The sequence below is a fragment of the Mixophyes fleayi genome, chromosome 1 (assembly GCF_038048845.1).
Source record: "Mixophyes fleayi isolate aMixFle1 chromosome 1, aMixFle1.hap1, whole genome shotgun sequence".
In the NCBI taxonomy this organism is placed as follows: Eukaryota; Metazoa; Chordata; class Amphibia; order Anura; family Limnodynastidae; genus Mixophyes; species Mixophyes fleayi.
The window spans coordinates 198,442,456-198,460,026 of NC_134402.1; the positions used below are offsets into that span (position 1 = coordinate 198,442,456).

The 17,571-nt window shown below is 41.4% G+C and overlaps 1 protein-coding gene across 9 annotated transcripts in view; it reads left to right on the plus strand.

Moving 5' to 3' along the window:
- The window catches only part of UNC13A (unc-13 homolog A), a 179,967-nt gene that overhangs the window by 30,528 nt on the left and 131,868 nt on the right, over positions 1-17,571 (plus strand). For 7 of the 9 annotated variants that reach the window (XM_075204761.1, XM_075204754.1, XM_075204755.1 and 4 more), the window contains exons 9-11: positions 10,399-10,609; positions 10,787-10,912; positions 16,978-17,454. In XM_075204761.1, the coding sequence (XP_075060862.1) occupies positions 10,399-10,609; positions 10,787-10,912; positions 16,978-17,454 (814 nt within the window). The remainder of the gene's footprint in view (positions 1-10,398; positions 10,610-10,786; positions 10,913-16,977; positions 17,455-17,571) is intronic. The other 2 variants (XM_075204759.1, XM_075204762.1) reach the window with 1 other exon arrangement.

The window sequence follows — 17,571 nt, forward strand, 5'->3', positions numbered from 1 at the left end:
GGAGCGATACCCTGGGTATCTGGGGACCAGTTGAGAGCAAAAGGCTCTAAGGGGGACGTAATTGGCCAGCATAGATCCGGTGACGTGAGGGAGGGTGCTGACAGGGGGGGGAGGAGACGCAACATGTCTCCAGTGGGCTTAGGGGGGTAGAAGGCGCATGTCCCGAGGAGTTCTGTGTGAGATGAAAATAAAACAACAAGAGTGTATCACAATGCCTCTACTAGACATACCATTAGGGTACCAATTTCCAAACATAACAATCAGAGATAAGACAAAGAGAGACGTATGGCCTGGAGCAACAATAGAAAACAATAAAATACTTTAAAATGCGATAAAGAAATAAAAACAGAAATAAGACATCAGTAAAAATAAAAACAGACAGGCCTGCATGTTGGTGAGAGAGGAATAACGGGGAGGCCTGAGGAGGCAGCATACTTGAAGGTCCTCATTCTTGATGGACAACCTGTAACAAGTAAAAGGAGAAAGAGAAAAACAACCAAACTATGACATCTAAACAGTGCAATGGAAAACCAAAGCTATGGTAAATCAACAACAGGACAGAGCGGGCCTGTTGCATTTCTCCTATGCATGCCCAAGGGGTAATCCAGTGGACTACAGGAGTCTATAGGGACCCGCTCTTATGTAGAGTTGCCTTCTCTGGCTAGGAGGACAGAAAGACATGGTATTTAGAGTCAGGCCTGTGTGAGGATGACGGTCTTCCGGCTGTGGACCATTCGCTTCTAGAAGCTCTTTGAGGCCGAGGGGTAGCCGAAGTAGTGCCTGATCCGGATGACTGCGAGGCGCCCGGGGTGGGCCCTGGGGCGATGCCCAGTCGCTGGAGAAGTGCCTGAGCTTCAGGTAGGGATTTTGCAGAAATTTGGCGTTCTTCATGCCAGAGGAAGAGACGGAAGGGAAAGCCCCATCTGTACCGTATGTTGTGGGCTCTCAGGATCTGCGTCACTGGGGCCATCTCCCTGCATCTGGCTAGAGTGACCGGCGAGAGGTCCTGAAAGATCTGCAGAGTATGGCCTTCATACATGAGGTTGGGCAGCTTTCTGGCGCCCCGTAGGATCATCTCCTTTGCCGTGAAGAAATGGAGGTGCAGAATGACATCCCTCGGTTGGTTTTGATCAGGTAATCTTGGCTTTAGTGCCCTATGGGCTCTGTCCAGTAGCAAATGTTCCTCCATGACCTCAGGGGCAAGCTGAGAGAAGAGCTTCTTAAGGTATAAGTCAAGTTGCACAGGCTCGACTGACTCTGGTATGCCTTTGATACGAAGATTGTTCCACCTGGCCCTGTTATCCATGTCCTCCTGGTGCTCCTGAATTGAGGACAGATTGCTACGGATAAGTCGAATGTCTTCCTCCATTCCAGTCTGGGATGTCACCACCGTCTCCAATCTCTTTTCCACCTCGTCGATACGGTTCCCAATGGAGGCCACTTCCGCTCGCAGTGAATGCAGAGCAGATTGTACCTCCGAGTGAACGGATGACTTGAGCTCCTTCATTTCTTTGATTAGGGTCATGAAGTCTCGCCTGGTGATAGGAGCCGTGTCATCTTCCTTGCCAGAGTCAGACTCAGCGGAGGAATGTGGAGAGTCCCTTCTCTCCGTATGGGAGGTGGGAGTCTTTTGCTTTTTGAAATACTGAAGAAGGCCTTTGGAGTGGGTCTTTTTGCCCTTAGGCTTAGTGAAGCAGGGTATAATTTGAAGCAATAAGGTGTTCTGGACCTCTGCCCCAGGCTAGAGTAAGAGAGTAAGATGCAGTAGACGAGCCCGCGTAGATGGGGAGACTCAGAGAAACATTGAACAGTACATCAGCGTAGAAGAAGCTCCTCCCTCTGTCAGCATGTAGTGGGTGATTAGATCATTTAAAGCTTGCAGGGGCCAGGGGCCCGCGGCTCCTTTTAGGCAGTTAGTAGGACGTCCCCAGTGAAATCGAAAACGTAGTGCAGTGGGAGTGAGGTTGCCACCAAAGGGGAACAAGCTTTTGCACAGGGGTGAGGAAGAAGACTGTGTTCATGAAGACTGCAATATATGGAATCGGCCACCTGGTGGCAGTGTCTCCTCAGTTATATGGGAATACAGGCAGACAGCAAACGGAAACGTCACTCAATGGGTACTACAGAATGACAGAGTGCCCCAAGCTGCTGCTAATAGCAGAGATCACCAAACAGGAGTGCTCATCTGAGCTCCAGACAGGCCTCCTACAAATGGGTCACGGCGAGAGTCCCTCAGGGTTAGGACCAGAGGGTTCCTGGAAGTCACAGAGGCTGATGGGAGGCACAGCTGGCAGACAGGCAGCTCTGCACTTAGATGGACACAGAGAGTGGGACACAGGCGCGGCAGCCAGCAGTATTAGACACTCTGCCTGCAGATGTGGGTAGGAGTGGATGTGGGTCACCACTTCTGCTGTGGTAACGAGCGGGCACTTTCCCAGCAGCTCCCTTCTTCAGCTGCCGCGGCACCGTGGGGTTCAGCAACCGGAAGTGCGGGCCGGGCACTTCCGGTTCGGCGGTTGGGGCGAAAGTTCTCCACAGGGGTCTCCAGCAGGAGCACTGCCCAGCCGCCCCGGAGGTTGTCAGCCCCCAGGTAAGAGATCGTTTAGGCTGCAGAGGGGGGTCCTTCCAGGCGGGCTTCCGCGGAGTGTATCGCTCGTGGAGCCTCACGGGGATTGGGGTGATTATCGGGTACTCCGCTACTGTGGACGGGCCAGTCGGGTCCCCTGATGTTCTTGGGGAGGAATTCGATGCACAGCTGGTGCTATCTCTGTCCAATTTGGCCCAAATCTTCCAATTTAGTTTTGGGATAGCAGGACTCCTGAGACTCACGTCCGCCAGAAATGGCCACCAAGCCACGCCCCCAGGACTATTTTTTTAAGGTCTTTTTGCTATATTTTAAAACACAACAAAACATGGCTTATCTGTAGAATGTGTAAACCCACTCTGCCTCCAGTGCACAAAATGTTTTCATAACCAGACTTGTGCCAGCCAGTCTGATTAACATGATTTTGGGGAAACCTACATCATGAATTCCTCCTTACTTAAGTTAATCAGTTCCAAGGCTGGTCAGCATGTCACTAGTTACTAGTTGATTGGTACAGCCTGGGCATTAATAATGGATTACTTTATGTCAAGGTGAATACTTTGTTAATTTATTTCCTTGCATACTTATTATTATGCTAAATATGAAAAGTATTACAGAGCTTAATTCAATCTTACAATGTCATCATAAATAAATTACAGAAAAAACAACCCATCAGAGGAAGTCCTCTTATGAAAACGTGAAGAGAAAACTACATGATCACGCCAATAAAAGATCTATCACAGGGCTATGTCTTTTGGCATGCACATTTAACATTTCAACAACTAAAATAATTCATATACTGTTTACATCAATTTACATTATCAGTAGCTGGATCATTTGCTCTCAAACATGTTAGATATGATAAAGTGTTCAAGAAGCACTTATAAGCATTTGTGATGGTTAAAGCAAAATATGGAGTATATATAAAGGTAGAACTGTCTCTTTTTTATTATAAATAATGGGAAGTTCCGGGTAAATCCACATTTCGTGAAAGGTATTGCTTATGTTTAAAATTATATAAAATTATTGTAAGTTTTAGCATATGACTGTAGCTAAAACTTATTGGCAGGCAGATATAACAGAGCATAATAAAGTAGACACAGAGTAACATAATCCCTTGCGCAAAATCCCGTAAACATTGCTACAGATTTACCTCTTGTAAGAATCTATTTAAGCACTCATAGGAGATAAATAGAAATCAAAATTATGAGTGGTGTTAATTTCATCCATGTTTTCCAAATAATAAACAGTGCTAAGAAGTATCATCATCATCATCACCACCGTTTATTTACGTAGCGCCAGCAATTCCGTAGCACTGTACAGAGAACATTTGTCATTCACATCAGTCCCTGCCCCATTGGAGCTTACAATCTAAATTCCCTAACACACACACACTCTAAAAAGAATGTTGTCGGCAGCCAATTAATCTACAAGTAACTTTTTTTGTAGTGTGGAAGGAAATCGGAGCAACCAGAGGAAACCCACGCAAACACGGGGAGAACATAGACACTACACACAGATAAGGCCCCGGTTGGAATTGAACTTATGACCCCGATTCTGTAAGGCAGAAGTGCTACACAGAAGGAAGATCAGTTAGAGTTAAACAAAGTTTAGATTAATACGATTAAGATTTATTAAGATCATGGTCAAGACAGTACCCACTTATGTGTCCTGAAAGAGCTAAGATAACTTATAGATAAATCCCTATTTTTAAAATGACAGGAAATGTAAATGTAACCCCTGTCACTGTGTGTAGTGTGGGGCATGGGTTAGCTGAGGGGTATGGGTGTAAATAACCAAAGGGTCCCTGCACATGCAGGTGTTTCTTTGTAAGTATTGGGACACAGGTGATGTCACTTTGTGGTGCAGTGCAATAAAAGTTACAATAATTTGGGCGCCAAACCATCTCTATGACAAACTGAGCTCTTTATTTACACTCCTCTTCCTCCAGCATGATAATCATAACAGTTGCAGCAGTAAAGAAATATGTATATACAGCTCCTTACTGTCCAGCACAGTTCTTTAATGAGCAATAAGAATATGGGTGCAAATATCTCCTTACTCCTCCTGCACAGTTCTTAATGTTATTTAGTTGTAACATAACATAGTTCACATATCTCCTACACTCCAGTACTCCATACTTCACTCCAGTTCACCCTTCTCTGCAGGACCATTCACATGGATGCTATCAGGCAGGCAGCTTCTCAATGCAGTTCTGACACATGCTGTGTAACTCAACTGCAGCTTACTCCTTCTCTGCGGGGATGATTTCTCCTTTGGGCTCTGACACTTCCCTCTGTGTACACACAGCCCCTGGCTCTGACACTACTATGCCTCTTGCAGCAACCCTCTCTACCAGGGTCTTTTCCATGCAAAATGTTTCCCTTACTCTCTTGGGGTTCTCTTTAGCTATATCGGGCTCTCCCCTTCTCTGGTATTAGGGACTCCTCCCCTCTATATATGCAGTCACACTGCTTGTTTTATCACCCTAGTTCCACAGCTACTCACAGTTCAGCTTGAATTACAGTGTAGCTTATCTCCAACACATATGCAGCTCTTATTATTATTATTATTATTATTATTATTATTAATAATTTATTTACAAGGCACCACAGATTCCGTAGCACCGGATACAGAAGTAAGTAACAAATAGATGCGGTAATACATGTCCTTAGCACAGATTAGTGAGTAATGCTATGGTGACCCACACAGAGTGTAGCAAAAGACGTGACAGGACGTTTGAGGTAATGAGAGAGGAACTGAGGCAGAGGTCAGCGGCGGAGCCGAGTGGCCGGGTAGGTATGTACCTTGAGACAAGGTTAGCGATGTAAAGGGGAGAAGTGTTGGTAAGGGCTTTGTAAGTGAGGGTAAGAAGTTTGAACTGAATTCTGAAACAGAAAGGGAGCCAATAAAGGGATTTATGCAGAGGAGAAGCGGAAGAGGTGCATGGGAGAGGAAGATGAGCCTAGCCGCAGCATTCTGTATGGATTGAAGGTCAGATGTGCAAGAACGAGGAAGGCTAGTGAGAAGAAGGTTGCAATAGTCGAGACAAAAAAATGAGTGAATGGACCAGGATTTTGGTTGCTCCCTGAGAGAGGAAGGGACGCATTTTCATAATCTTAGGGAGGCAGAAGTGGCCAGATTTGGTGAGGGACTGGATATGAGGACTAAAACTGAGGGCTGAGTCAAGGGTGACTCCCAAGGCAGCGGGCTTGGGTGATGGGAGAAAGATTGATGTTGTCAACAACAGAGAGATATTGGGAGGGATAGCAGTATTGGCAGGAGGAAAGATGATGAGCTTGGATTTTGAGAAAGCGCTGTGACATCCAGGTAGTTACAGCAGAGAGACAGATACCTGGGTTAGGACGGCAGGAGAGAGGTCAGGGCAGGAAAGATAGATTTGCGTGTCATTAGCATAGAGGTGGTATTGGAAGCCAAGTGATTGAATGAGTTCACTAAAAGAGGTGGTTTAGAGAGAGAAGAGCAGAGGGTCAAGGACAGAGTCTTGTGGGACTCTAATAGAAAGGGGAAGAGTGGGAGGAGTCAGAAGCAGACAATCTAAAAGAGCAGCCAGAGAGGTGGGAGGCAAACCTGGAGGGAGCTGTTTTCTTGAAGACCTTGGGATTTTAGGAGAAGACAATGATCAACGGTGTCAAAAGCAGCAAAGAGGTTGAGAAGTACAAAAAGGGAGAAGTGACCCATGGACTTAACTGCGAGTAAGTCATTTGTTACTTTAGTGAGGGCAGTTTCAGTAGAGTGAAGGGGACGGAAGTCAGACTGGAGAGGGTCAAAATGAGAGTGGGAAAAGAGAAAGTAGGTCAGACAATTGAAAAAAAACTCATTCGAGAATTTTAGAAGCAAAGGCAAGCAGAAATATGGGGCGAAAGTTGGAGAGAGAGGATGGGTCAAGGGAAGGTTTCTTGAGAATATAAGAGATGAGAGCATGCTTTAAGGCCGAGGGGAAGATACAAGTAGAGAAAGATAGGTTAAAGAGGTGAGCAAGGTGACAACGGGCATTGGAAGATAGGGAGCAGAGGAACTTGGAGGTGACAAGATCGAGAGGACAGGTTGTAGAAGAAGAGGAGGAGAGAAGAGAGAGAATCTCAGGCACAGTTACAGGAGGGTAGGAGTCAAGGGTGGCAGAGTGAGTGATAGATGAGGAATGGTGGAGGAGGCAAGTCTGACGAGAACAGTTATCATTGCGGATAGAGCCAATTTTATCTTTGAAGTTGGTGGCAAAGTCAAAAGCAGTGATGGTTGAGGGGTGAGGAGGTGGGGGAGGATATAGTAGAGAACTAATGGTTCCAAATAAGCGTCAAGGTTTATTTGGCAGGGAGAAGATGAGGGATGTGAAATAGGTGTGTTTGGCAAGAGAGAGGGCAGAATAGTAGGAGGAAAGGATGAATTTATAGTGGGTGAAGTCAGCAATGGAGCAGGATTTCCTCCATTGCTGTTCAGAGGAGCGGGAGCACTTTTGGAGCAGAAAGAGTAAGAGGGTAGTGCCAGGGTTGGGCTTTAGATTGACGGGGACGAAGGGAGGTGGCAGGGGCTGCAGTATCAAGGGCAACAGAGAGCTTAGAGTTATTTTAGCGTATGCATGTTGCCACTTGCAGTAATACCTACACCTACATAATAATTCAGTAATGTATACATACGTCTCCCAATATTACAAATGGAAAAGTTAGAACACTAGGCAACTCCCTCAATCTGCCCAGCGCATGTCAACCTGCACTCAGATCACAACCATATCATTAATCAAACGTAGTTCTGTCAATAAATCTTTTTTGCTGAAGAAATATTGACTGTACATTGGAAAACAAGACAGCTGGTGATTATTCACCTTACCTACCTCTTGCATACACAACATGACACAACATGACATCTAGGAGTTGTTTCAAAAGTACAAAGAACGAAATAAATAAGTTTAAAATTATGCTTATATAGTCCATTTTGCTGGGACTCTGCCTACTTGAAACTGAACATGCATGCAAATTTTTTAGCTGATAGCGTAAATACTTTAATAAATGCTAGAGAGTGTCTCCTTTCCAACCCTAATGCATGCGCATTGTTCCCACCAAATAAAGCGATCTGTTCCTGTCCCTTAAGAAATTTGTTTTGCAGGACCTCATTGTATGATGAGATCCCTCAATGCAAGACTTTGTGATGTGCCACTGAACAGGGTAACACACAGGGGAAACATAACAGCTGGCACCTCCTCAGAAACTTGTGAACAGCAAACAGAAGAGTATGTATAGCGCTGGTAGACTGATCCCACTCCAAAAACGAAAACAACCAAAAAGGAAGTAATTGCTGTCTAATTTGCCATGACCTTCAGATAAGACAGTCTAGCATGTTAAATTATTTTTCACATACTTGCATTTTCATATTTTTGGTTGAAAACAAAAAACATATTTACAGGTATTTAGTGTAGGTCAGAAGGTGTTAGCTTAATGAAACTTCTTGTCTATTATATTAGTACATATAGTGCACCTACAGGTACAGTAATGTACAGTAAGGCTTAAAATTGTGATGAGAGATTTTCTTTATACTTCAAAACAAAGCAGTTAATGTGTATTTATATATAAATATATCCTAACAGACACACATTTCTGCCCAAGAAAGAGGAGACTACACTTCTTGCAACAAATATTACATTCACAGACACATTTTCACGGCCCTTTGAGCAGAAAAATGAAGCCCTCTGTGACATCATTAGGCTGAACATTTTTTTTTACTATAGGCATGTCTGTGGCCTGTGGACTTTGTATTGCACAAATGCTTTTTAGCCCTTATGATATGATATTGCTAAAGTCTTCCAAAGGTGAACCAGCTACATTTATCATACCAAAGGTCCCGGCAGTGATTAATGGCTGTATGTTATTGGTCTCTATTCAATCAAGTAGCACTACAACAGAACAGATGCAGAGTAACAATGCTTAACCCAATGTTGTGCAGACAGCTCCAAGAACATTGGTTAATGCACAGGTGCCACACTTGCCAACTCTCCCGGAATGTCTAGGAGACTCCTGAAATTCGGGTCGGTCTCACAGACTCCCGGGAGAGCTGGCAAATTTCCCGCATCCCGCTAGTGCCGTCACAAAATGACGCGATTGCGGTGAATCGCGTCATTTAGGCCCCGCCCCTGCGACAAAACGGCAATCCTGCAGCAGGGGCTCAAATGACGCGTTTGTCCGCGCCCCTCCCCATCCAGCCCTCCCGCCACGTCCCCTCCCGGAAAGAACTTGGCCAAAGTAGGCAAGTATGGTGTATCCTTACTGGTATCTCCCATATTGCACAAGTGATGCTGAAACTCTTAATTTTCTGGTCACAAACTATTCTCCTATTTCACCAATTCCCTGAATTTCAAACATTCTCATCTCCCCAATAAAGCATGACTCTTAGTAGCTGACTCCTGCTTTTAAATACCTTGTTTGTTTTTGTTCAGTTAATTTGGTTGAGGCAATCACATTATTAATTTATAGTTCTTGTGAAATAAGAGCTACAGCTAACTAATCTGTAAGTACACCATGATTACTTACTTAACATAGGTACTGGATTTGAAATACCACTCAGTGTTAGGGTCATTCCACTATTCCAGACCCTTTCTTTGTTCTACATGAAAAGCTATTCTGTAGAAATATTGTGCTAGTATATTTTGGTTGTACTCTGGGAAGCAAGATATAAGATCTAACTTTTCAGTGAGCACTCAACAAAGCAGAGAGTGTGTATTTCATATATCTCAATTGAGAACTGATCTAAAAATGAAATTAAAAACTTAGTTTCTACTCTTCATGAAGGACTTCTGTGACCGTAAAAGTTCATAAAGTTCATGGGGAATACTGTGGTGGGTCTTGAACCTCAATGGACACTAGTCCTGTTTGATGTAAGGAAAATAGGAAATATAACCCTATTTTGCGTTCATAACTGAAAACTCCCCAAACATTCCAATATATAGTCGCCTCCATTTTTCTACAGTAAAGTGCTTATATTATGTTTAAATGTTAAATATATCACAGGGAGATGCCTATTTTGAGGAAAATTGAAGCAAGTTTTACTAGGGGGCATCAAAATGTGTAGGCAATTTAAAAAATGAATTTTCTTTAAAGAACACCAAATTAGTTGTGTCTACATTGTTGTAAGTTTCATTGAAGCGATTGAAGTGGAAATTTAGAAGTGTCGGTATGGAAAATGTAATGGAAATATACGTAAAATGAAACTACAATGATGGCAGTAGAAGAAGTGGCAATACGTCCTACCTCTGTATACACCTCCAATTCGACTACTGTGTTTAATCATAATTAATGTGGAAATAGCTTTATTATGTAACACACACTACTCCTAAGCAATTTTTATGGTATGGGCTGGATAGGGCATCATTTCAATTGGTAAGCAAATGTATAGTGCTACACACGCTAGCACACTAGGGTTGTAAATTCATTCTTTCAATAAGGGACACATTATATAACGTGTACCTGGTGATATATTTACATAAGTCTAACCTGGTCCCAGTCAGTCAGCTAGAAAACCTGTATACAGAGCCACAACTAGGGCTGTGCGATAGGGACAACCGCCCAGGGCGCAAGGTTAAAATTGAGGGCTATGGGGGGCGGCATCTTTCTTTCTTGCCCCAGGAACTAAAAGTTTAAGTTATTTCTCTCTGTGTAACTCATGTGGTGTTAAATGTATGTTTAGCGTACCTAGAAACATCCCTGTTGCCACCTTATCAGTGTACTCCGGATTTTCACATTCTGTTTTTGTTTTTGATTTTTGTTTTAGTAAAACTTGGTTATTTTACTATATTTTTTCTACTTCAGACAATGAAGATCCTGACAGTGCCGTGGATGATCGTGATAGTGATTATCGTAGTGAGACAAGCAATAGTATCCCTCCTGCTTACTACTCTACATGCCAGCCAAATGCCTCTGTACATCAGTACCCAGTTCGGCACCAGTACAGTTCCCATGGATCATATACTGACTCTGTACACAGTTATGAGATGGATTTCTCTGACCACCGTCCAATCAGGTACAGATGGGCACCCGGTCGCTATGAAATAATGCTAATGTATCTGAATTCTAATAGTAAAACTACCTTGTTATATTATTATGCTGAACATCGTTATACATTAATATCTGATGGATGGCAGGATGGAGGGGTGTGTGTGACCCCCTCTGACCTGTCTCCTCTTTCCCTGGATGGCAGGCGTTACGATAGCGCAGACTCTGCCACTAACGGGCGCAGTGATGTGGAGTCTGTCTCCGGTTCAAGCCGTCTCACCAGTCGGCAGCATTCTCTGGAGAGCCGGCAGTCACTAGACTTGTCCGATAGGTGGGTCAGTCCAGAGTTGTTGCAGTGTGAGTGCTGCAGAGTGCCGTGCTCGTCCTATGCACATGCCAAGACAGGCCGTAATCTATCTGGAGGGAAATTCTATTTAGTCATATAGCATGATACAGGCCTCATTCTGAAGGACACAAGCCACTTCCCATTGGATACTCAAAGAGTATTCTTTCCCACTTCTAGACAAGTGCACACTGGTTTTACACAACACATAGCGAGAAATATTGACTAGTGACACACAACTGTACATGGTCACAATTGGAGTCTTGCATAATTTTTTTAATGGAAATTATCCCAAACTAAACCTGCTTAAGATGTAGTCACTTATTGACTGGAACAATAAAATTAGGACAAAATTTCATTAAAACTAAAGCAGTTGATTATCTGGTTTATTATTTTTTTGCGAGAGCCCCTTATCAGTGCAGATGAATGTGGTCTTGGTTCCTTGTCCACTGGAAAAGCAGAACTGTGTTCTTCCCTTTGGGGTATAGACACCCTGCTACAGGAAATGTACAGGAAAAGTCTGTTTTGTTTGTCCTGCCAGGGAGATAGTGACACAGGCAGGAGCGTAACAGTGCATCACTAGGTTTCGCAGAAAAATTAAGAGTAGTGGCCCAGCAATGCACTCTCTAGCCTCCTGGCCTCTTCTGGCCTTGCTCAGTAAGGCACATGTGTCCATTGAGCATGATCCAGCTCAGAGAGACCTTGCACCCTGCACTTTTGAAAGCAGAGTGAGGGCCTCAGGGACAGCTATGGCCTCACCACCGGGCCCCAAGAGGCAGCACCCACTGTAGATCCGCTCTTAGACATAGGGTGCCCCGTGTGTTTATTTACATTATGTATATTACATTCTAATTCAGTACAGTAAAGACACCTGTGGAGCATGATCTATGTTTGAATATACTGAAAAAGTGGGTCAAAAACAAAACAATAAATGTAATAGAAACAATGCATTTTTCCTAATAAACTGTTACTGATGCTTAGTTTCAGCCCTTTTAATCCACACACTGTTGCAGTCAGTGCTTTCATTCCCAGACATATTTCTCTACCATAATTGGGACTGTTGAAATATTCTGTGTACCTGGAAGGGAAAATCTTTTTCTAGTCACAAAAGTAGCCAACTTTCATTAAAAATCTTTGAAAATTGAAAATAAGTTGTGTCTGTACAATCTATGTTTACATCCACTGTAAGACCAGTTAGACACCTATGGCAGGCTTGTCTGCAACTAATAGCGCTCATGTTACGATGCAAGAACATTACTATTAAGCAACTAAAGAATTTGACAGTTCCTTTCTTTAAATGTGATCATTTATATTTCCCTGAGTCAGGCTTAAGTGTTTGAGATAATTTTCATTTAATCAATTCTCCCAGTTTTAAATCATTGACCATTAGTTCATTGTAAAAAATAAATGCAGTATTTGTGCAAGGTGGAATATCTGGTCAGTTCACACTACTACAATTTCATACAAAAATTTTTAAAACAGTAAAATAGTAACAGTTAGGAGGACATTTAAAATATCCTGGAAAAGAGGCAAAATTTTCTATAAAATGACATGCAAACATTACATAAGTGCTTACTTTTTCCTTATCAGTTAAAATTAGCCATCTGCACTCAAACCAGTCTGTACCAACAAGGGTAAGTGTCTGTGCTCTATATTTGGCCATACTCGGCCTACCAATACTCAAAATACTGTTTAAGTAAACTTCGGCCTATCGTGGGGTGTGCATCTGTAAATTTGTCTGCATGCGCGCTTTGGGGGGTGGGTTCCTGTTGCAAGCTGGGTTCAATGTATGATCCACATGGTTTTTACTGTACTACCAAATCCTTGTTAATTTAGTGATAAATTCTAAATGATTCACAACCTTTGGTAAATATATAGTTAGATCTGTGAAAGAATACAGGACATTGGCATAGAGTGCATTAAAAGTTTAACGGACATAATTCCAACTTCATTAACAGCAACAAATCTGCGGTTTTAAATCGTCTGTTAAAAATGTTGTTAGTATCTTTATATAAACTGCAATATGCTCTATCTTTTTTCACATATATCAAATGTGTTTTTAATCAAGCATATGTTGTAAGGACAAAATACACTTCTAGAATAGAAACCAATTGCAGTTATTACATAAAATATAGCAGAGTATTAAAAGCTAACACCCCTTAATTCTCACACAACATATTTTTGAATGTCATGTTAAAGATTGGAATGAAAATGCATTATATTTATGAATGGAAAGTGTAGTAGTGGACTATTCCTATCTCTGTATCCACGGCAGATATCTTCTCCATTGTCCCATGTCAGCCAGGAGTGTGAAGTACATATATACTGTGGACACAACTATAAAGAATTAAAAAACTTAGTCACATCACAATAAGCAGTCAGTACAATACTTTTCCTTGCTCTTTTCTCCATAAACCTCTACTCCAAATATTTGCTAATGTATTACATTGTACATTTAAAAGAAGAGTAAATTAAATCATACTATGGGGGGAATTCAATTAGCCGCAAAGTGTCTCCGGAACGTCCATGAGGCAGAGATTTCTGTAAATTCGCCCCATCTTTAAAAGACCGTAGAGGTGTGAGGGAAAAATGAGAGGAGATTTTTACCGTAATTGCCGGCAATGTGCACGGCGTGTTGTCTGTGCGCCACTTTGCCGTCAATAAGTCAAAATTAACATCAACTATTTACAAACATTGAATACAAATGTACAAATTACACAACATACATCAAAGAGTATGCAGGATAAAGAGAAACAAAACAATAGTTAAACAGGCATCATATTCTTTGTGCATAATTCACTCAAACAGTTTTTCAGACAAAGCCCGCCACACTCATAGAACTCCATTCTGAGGAACTGGGAGAGATAAATTAATGTAATATTTGGATAGGGTCTTGAATATCTTCCCAGCAATTCAAGTTAGGCTGGGTGCTCAAATTATCATTAAGCAAAATCCTTGTGTCCATGTGGTGTAAATATCCATTTGATTAGGATTTCTGTTCTTGTAACTCCTAACAAACACTCCGAGACTTACCCATCTCTTCCTCTCTTTCTGTTCTTGGTTACTTCTTCCCCCTGTCCTTAGTTCCACATTTCCCCTCCTTCATTTAATCCTATTATACCCTAGAAATGTGGTTCAATCTTACTTTTAATAATGTTTAATAACACAATGCTTTAGTGCATTTACTTTTATGTCTGGCAGTGTATTTCTGTGACCATTTGCGATCAGTACTTTTTCACTCTGCTTATTGAACCTTTGCAATGTAGAGTCTCTATTAAAAAAAATTGATAGATCTGACACTCCCCAGTTCCATAAATAAAAGTAAATTTTATTGGTAAGTGCAATATAAAGCATGCTGTGTAAACATATATATTGGATGTCAGGCCGCTCTAGCGATAGCTGTTTCTTGTAGATAACCAGGTTTTCTGAAGGTATGAAAGGACAATAATGTGCACAAGACTCATGGTGGGGATTGAAGAACACCACTCTACTACATGTGCACAGCAAGTCATAACTATATATTCAACGGTGCTATGCAAAAACATTTTTATTGAAATCATTATTTAAATTACAAATTATTAAAAGAGGACATTTTATTATTTTAATAGAAACTCTGCAATCCTAGAGCATGTATTCAGGGAATCTATTTAACCTCCCGCTCTTTGAGTAATTTATCACGAATACATCTTCTATAGGGCAGCAAAACTTGATTCACCCCCAAAAACCAAATCTCATCTGAATTTCCTGAATGACATTTACAAAAGTGCTCAGTCAATCTGGGGATATTATCATTAGTAATAGACCTGTAGTGCTCCTGAATTCTGACACCTAATGGGTAAAAAAGGGTAAAAAAATAATCTGTCTGATACACTCTCATACACTTGTGTCAATATAAAAATATATCACAATATGCATTTATAGATTCTTTGAAAGATTTGAAATGCATTGTGCTCTGACAAACACTTTCTCAATCAAATAACGATCTTAAGCTCTTAGTATTAAACATGTTAAGGTCTCTTGTCTGATCCTAAATACCTTCTCTTTGTTTCTCAAACATAAAAACTGACTATGAGGAATAGCTTGCAGAGTGCTTTACCTAAATCCTGTTGTGTTAATCTCATCACCTCCATCTACAAAGCCACAACCAGCACATCAACCCTATTTTTTGCTAAGATATGAAACTTTTATTTTCATGAGGTATGAGTACTGAATGAGAATATTTAGCAACCTTTCCTTCACGTTCAACAAAATTAGTGTGGTAAATATGACTTTTGTTTGTAAGTGTGTCACAGTTGCAGCATCCAAAGAATAATAATGTGACCAAACTCATCATTTTTTGGTCTCTGGAGTTGTCTGCATTTTTTCAAAATTGACATTGTACAATTCATATTATTATGTGTACTGGAAGCAATTCTCTACATCTGAGCCTAATAATATTTTTTTTGAAGAGGAGTATATAATATACACAAATAAAAGTTACTTTTTGTAACAAGTTCAGTAAACATTTCATTATGGAATGGTGACAGTCCACCTAGATAATACTGCAAGTGACATACTTAAATAATCAAAGTGTCCCCAGAAATTATTGGCAACTATCCACTTAGGGCTTGATTCATTAAGGCATGCAAAACGTAACGTAAACGTAAATTGCATTTTTTTTAAACCCACTTAAGTCAGGCATATGCACATCCGTATTCAACTAGAGGTGGATCTGGAAGCAGATCTCTAAAGTCCCAGCAGAACGCATAGAAAAAAAAAGTATTCAGTGACACCTGTCAATAATATAGTCATTAATGAAAATATAAAAAAAAGTTGTTGTTTTTTCTTTTCCCCCCTCATGCAATACATTTATCATGATGTTATTTATGTCTGCTGTACTGCAAACACATGTTCTAGCATGTGTATGCACCCAAATCACTAGTAATTGCCACTTACACTCAACCTGTAGCTGGGGCATGTGATATGACCCAAAACTTGTATCGGACGCTGCTGTATGCGCTCGAGCTTGGTACGCCCTTACTGTAAATTAACTATGTGCATACGCCCATTTCCTGCGCCATCCTGCCTCTGAAATCTAGGCTGTCATACGGGTCCTTTGCGCCTGAAGATAAATTGGATGTTCTTGCATTCACTGGTGTATAGTCATGAGCATGCCTGGAGTGATTTTACAGAAAATACGACATGTATCAGGATTTACGTTCCATCACATTTTCTTTATAAAACAATAGCTGAACTTCCAATTAGAAGACTTCTTCTGAACAAAAGGGGTTACTAATATAAAAGAGCTATTATTAACAGTATATAAAATACACAGATATGGAGGAGATTATAAGGCTGCGACTATGAAGAATTTTTGCAAAGAACGCCAGATTCCCTACTCATAATCTATTAAAGGGTACTTCTAAGAGTTCTTTGGCGTTTAGACTGACTTATAGCAGATAGCAATAGCTTGCGTGCCATAACACTTCATAGAGACTGTTCATACAATGTGACATATCTTGGGTACGTGAAAGATTACATGTTTATTTAAGAATGACACAAGGCTGCTTTTCATGATAGAGCATCTTTTCTCTTTTCTTTTTGGCATAATGACCTTTGTATTTTCTTTGAGCAGTTGCATGGCCAGTTAAGTATGACATCCTGTTCCACACATTGAAAAGAGCATTAAAAATGAGAACATTTGATGCACTTTTCATGAGGAACTTCTCTGTATATAGATGTCATAAATAAATCACTTAATACATTTGGGTAACAAGCCTCTGTATGATATAAATGACATAAAATTTGTTACGTATACATTCATTACCCTAGACTTGTTAGCGCTCAATTTATAAATATTCTAAGTAGCAAACTATACTTGCCTTTATCAGCATGTGAGCAGAAACCTGAGAGAAAAATCAGTGGATCCATGGTGTTGCTGTTCATACTTTGGTCAGTGTAGTAGTGGTTTTCTGTGTGTCCATGTAATTGGATTGATGACAGAGGGAAGAGGTACTGCCATTATTTTACCCTTCTGCTTTCATCCTTCTGCCCTCATTTTCTGATTTCTTTAGCCCCACTGGAAGCAGTCGCTATGCATCATCTGGGGAACTCAGCCGAGACTCCACCCAACTCAGTGATGATTTTGACCCAGAAAATGACAGCCTACAGGGTTCAGAAATAGAGGAGGAGAGGGACAGAGACTCATATCACTCCTGTCACAGTTCTGTCAGCTACCGAAAGGACTCTCCAAACTGGGAAGGGGAAGAGGGCCCTGAAGGCTACAGTGAAGATGATGATGAAGGGGGTTACCCTGACAGCAGGGGGCAGCTCTCCGACAGAGATTTGTATGATGATGAGCTTCCAGAGCAAGAAGATGAAGAAGAAAAGTTAAGATACGGGTTAGAGGACACCATGTATCTGTCAGGGGAAAGTAAGGAGAAAACACCCCCTGAGATCACAGTGGAGAAAGAGAAGACCCCAGAGATTGTACCAGAGGTCGAGGCAGTGCCAGTAGTAGCACCTGCAAAACAGGAACCCATATCAGAGAGGTGAGGGGGTGGGGGGAATTTAATAAATGATGGGATAGACAGAATGGTCGACTATATATCTATATTCATATTTATCTATCTATCTATATATATATATATATATTATCATTAAATGTG